Source organism: Octodon degus, unplaced genomic scaffold, assembly GCF_000260255.1.
Source record: "Octodon degus isolate 3935 unplaced genomic scaffold, OctDeg1.0 scaffold00155, whole genome shotgun sequence".
NCBI lineage: Eukaryota > Metazoa > Chordata > Mammalia > Rodentia > Octodontidae > Octodon > Octodon degus.
Window position 1 is genome coordinate 4,265,681 of NW_004524731.1, and position 3,761 is coordinate 4,269,441.

Consider the following 3,761-nt stretch of genomic DNA (forward strand, 5'->3'; position numbering starts at 1 on the left):
GCCACCATCCGCAGGATTGTATTCTCTGTGTTAACTCCAACCCAATGGGAATGCGCTGTGTGCCTTTCATCAGAGAGAGCCATTTAGATTGGCTTCCTTGTTATAATACAGTCTTCAAATATTCTGCATGGTAACAAAGGATAACTGGGTCACACTTATTTTAATCCCATCAATCAGGCTGTAGGATGTCAAACTGGACACAATTTGCTGAACGTTAGATAGCTAAGAATTCTGCTCTAAGCCAGATTAGAGATGGACTTGGTTCTATTTCTTGATAGGCACTTAGGCCTTTGATATGTGCCTGGATCTTTTATCCTGCTTAAAATGGTAATTGTGTTCATGATATTATAATTGTCATGAGTCCATTTCCATTTCAAGTTGAATTCCCAATGGACAGAGGGAGGCCTTCGCCCTGGCTTGTGTCCTCGATGCGTCGCCCACCTTGGGCACTGGCAGCCCTGGACTGAGCTTGTCTCTCACCCGAGTCATTCATGCGTCCTGCCCTGTGTCTGGATACAGTCTTCAAGGTCCAGCTGTGCTCACGGGAAGCGAGAGCCCTCTGTGCACCCCTTACTCAGCAGTACAGCCCTCCTTCCTGCTTGGCTTAGGGTCCGGCTCCAACAAAGGCTGCTTCCAGGGCAGCGCTGGGTGAGGGCGGCCGGACAACGATGTGCACCCCAAGGCTAGACTCTGCAGCTGGGCGAGGACAGCTTGCCCCCAGCCCCAGCGCGGCCTGGTGCTGCCAGCCTCTGGCCTCTTCTTCTTTTCTCATATCGCCACCTCTGAGTTTCTTTGGACAAAAACTGTCTGCAGAATTTAGAACAAGCAAATGGATCACGTACATTCCGGGTGTTCAGCAAAGAGCAGTCTGCAGCAGTTCCGCCCACTTGCAGGGGTGCTGAGAGTCGCTGTGCCTCAGTGCGGCCAGTGATGTTGGAGTGGCGGGGTGGCCGCCTCCGTCCTGAGTGGAGCGCTCCCAGACTGCACTGCCCGGCCTGAATCCCAGCCCATGTTCGAGAAATTGTCACAGACCGTGGTTGACACTTCAGAGGCATGTCTTTCTTTTCAGCCTCCTTCAGAAGTTCTCTACTTTCTTTTGTTCTTCCTTCAGCTCTAGCAGGGACCGAATGACACAGTGGTGCTCTCAGAGGAAGTGGGCCTGTTTTAGTCTCCTCAGATCATTGGTTCTTAGCCAGCCTGATTTCGTGCTAAACCTTTAGAAAAACGAGGACCTCTGTGCGCTGAGGCGGCGCGCGCCTTGCTCTGCCGCTGTGCTGGGCCGCGGGGGGCGCAGCAGCTTGGCTCCCTTGGCTTTCCTGTCCCCACTGTGGTGACGCCCACAGCTGCCTCCAAGTGCGGGGTTTCCACACAGAAACCAGCAACGTGTACCTGAGCAGGCCGCCTGGCAGAGCACGGCCCACCCGTGAAGCCTGCTACTTCAGTGTTCATTCCTCCCTCTTTCGTGAGAACGTTTGCTCCTCCAGTAATGAAATTGTGCTTCTTTTATAGTCCAGATTTCACTGAAAATTTCCCGGTTTTTCTCTTCCTCTTTCACTGGCTTACGGTTTCCGGTGAGCCCTCTCTTCCTTCGTTGCATGAGGGACAGTTGTACTCAAAATCACACTGCTCCAACCTGTAGACAGCATGACCCTGTGAGCATTTTTAGTGTCCCTCAATTTAAGACACATGATATATTTCATAAAAAATAGAAATGATACAGCAAAGCGTTTGTCATATTCCCTATTAGTATCAGTTTATGACCAAGTTAATACCTTAATTATATAGATTTCTTCAAAGACTAATATATTTGGATTACCTCTATGCAAACTTTTTGAACAAATTGAAATAGTTCACACACAGCAGTTACATCTCCAAAAGCTGTGACACAGAGACGGCACACCTAAGGGACCCTGGCGCTGACTTCACAGTTCTTGCCATAGCTTGTTTGGTGCCCAATTCAATGTAACTGCAGATGGAGCATCACTGGGGCACCCGAAGGGCACACGGCTGTTGGGCTGAATTTTGAGAGCTATTGTGGTGTGGATCAGACTGGGTCTTAATTAGCCATTTGCGCTGCTTGGGAAAATAATTGCGCGGATTGGATTCACTTACTAAGTTCGCAGATGTCTGGCTACCATCCATTCAGCTTCAAAGCACCTTGTTTTTTCTTCAGTACTGCTTTCTCCCTCGCTGAAGCCCTCACTTCCTTGCGAGTGGTGTACAACCTGTACTTCCAGGCTTGCTCTTAAGGTTGCGGGAGTTGTTAGAGGCGGCGGCACCAGCATTAGGCGCCATGCCGAGAGTCATGCCCGTGTGCGTCTGCGCTGCAGCGCTGGCCACACGCACATTTTACAGGTGTCTTCCCTTACGGACAAAGACCACAGCAGAGGCATCAGCCCAGGCCCGTGCTGCTGCGAGGCACCTTCTGTCTGCATTGTGCTGCTCTCGCTCACAGATAATGAAAATTGCCATCACTTGATAAGCGTTTGTTTTACCAAGCTGCGTTCAGACTCTCAGTCCTTTCCTGTGCCTTCCTAGGTGCCCACATCCAGTTTCTGAATTTCTCCACCGAAGCGAACCACGACTACCTGGAAGTGCAGAACGGGCCCTACCCCAGCAGCCCGATGATCGGGCAGTTCAGCGGCACGGACCTGCCCCTGGCGCTGCTCAGCACGACGCACGAGACGCTCATCCGCTTCCACAGCGACCACTCGCAGAACCGGCAGGGGTTCAAACTGGCTTACCAAGGTGAGGGGCCGGCCGGCAGCCCGCGCTTCGTGTGCCATCTCCTGCCTCGGGTCAGTGGTGGAGGGCACTTGTCCCTGGGCACTGCACTCCGGACAGGGACACGAGGGGCCTGGCCATGCCGCTGTCCGCTCCACCAGCCCTTGAGGCTACAGCATGCACACCCTGCTGCCGGGAGCCAGGCCCTCTCACTAAGGGGCCGGCTGGTCTGTCCCGTGGGTGTGCCGGGTCCTTCCACAGGCACCTTCCGTGAGCAACAGCTACATACGCTGCTCAAGCTGTGCCCAGTTAGGCCAGGCAAACGCCCTGTGCTTCGCCCTGTTTTCATCCAGCTGAGTGTGAGATCTCTAAGCAAATTTTGAATCAACTTTGACTAGAGCATTTCTGACAGGTGAACAAGTTCAACATTTTCATTTCATACACAATAATTTAGGTGCCCTTTTCTTGAAAATCATTAAACTGGATAAAGTTGAAAATGTCAGGCATAGGGCTTTTTCATTTTTTTAGACAGCTAAATCAGCTGTATTCCCTGGTTTATAGACCCACAGAAGCAGCTTGCAATTGTCATTACCGGGAAGGCCGGCACCTTACGGCCCGACCCGCAGGCCTCCTGCCTCAAGCTGCGTGGGGTCCCTCCCATCATCCTCTGCGCTCCAAAAGCGCGACCCCCGGAGCCGCCGCAGCTGAGGTCCTCCTGCTGCGAGGCCTCAGCCACGAGGTCCTCTGGACCTGCTCCCCTCCACCCGCAGGACCCCACATCCACTGGCGCCTCGGGAAGAAGCGGGGATCTTCTGGGTTCCCCCATGTGGAGGACTCGGGTCTGATGCTCTTTGTGATTTAAGGTATCAGTGTGGGTGGGAAACCTGTGTGTGGAGTGCGCCGCTGTGGGCACAGTGGGCCCCGGGGCGCGGCCGGGACGGGGAGCTGGAGCGTGCTGCTGTGGGCACAGTGGGCCCCGGGGAGTGGCCGGGACGGGGAGCTGGAGCGCGCAGCTGTGGGCACAGTGGGCCCCGGGG

At 53.9% G+C, this 3,761-nt stretch overlaps 1 protein-coding gene across 1 annotated transcript in view; it reads left to right on the forward strand.

Moving 5' to 3' along the window:
* The window catches only part of Csmd1 (CUB and Sushi multiple domains 1), a 1,642,653-nt gene that overhangs the window by 1,500,724 nt on the left and 138,168 nt on the right, over positions 1-3,761 (forward strand). Inside the window, exon 43 of the mRNA XM_012517218.2 lies at positions 2,539-2,748. Within this exon, the coding sequence (XP_012372672.2) occupies positions 2,539-2,748 (210 nt within the window). The remainder of the gene's footprint in view (positions 1-2,538; positions 2,749-3,761) is intronic.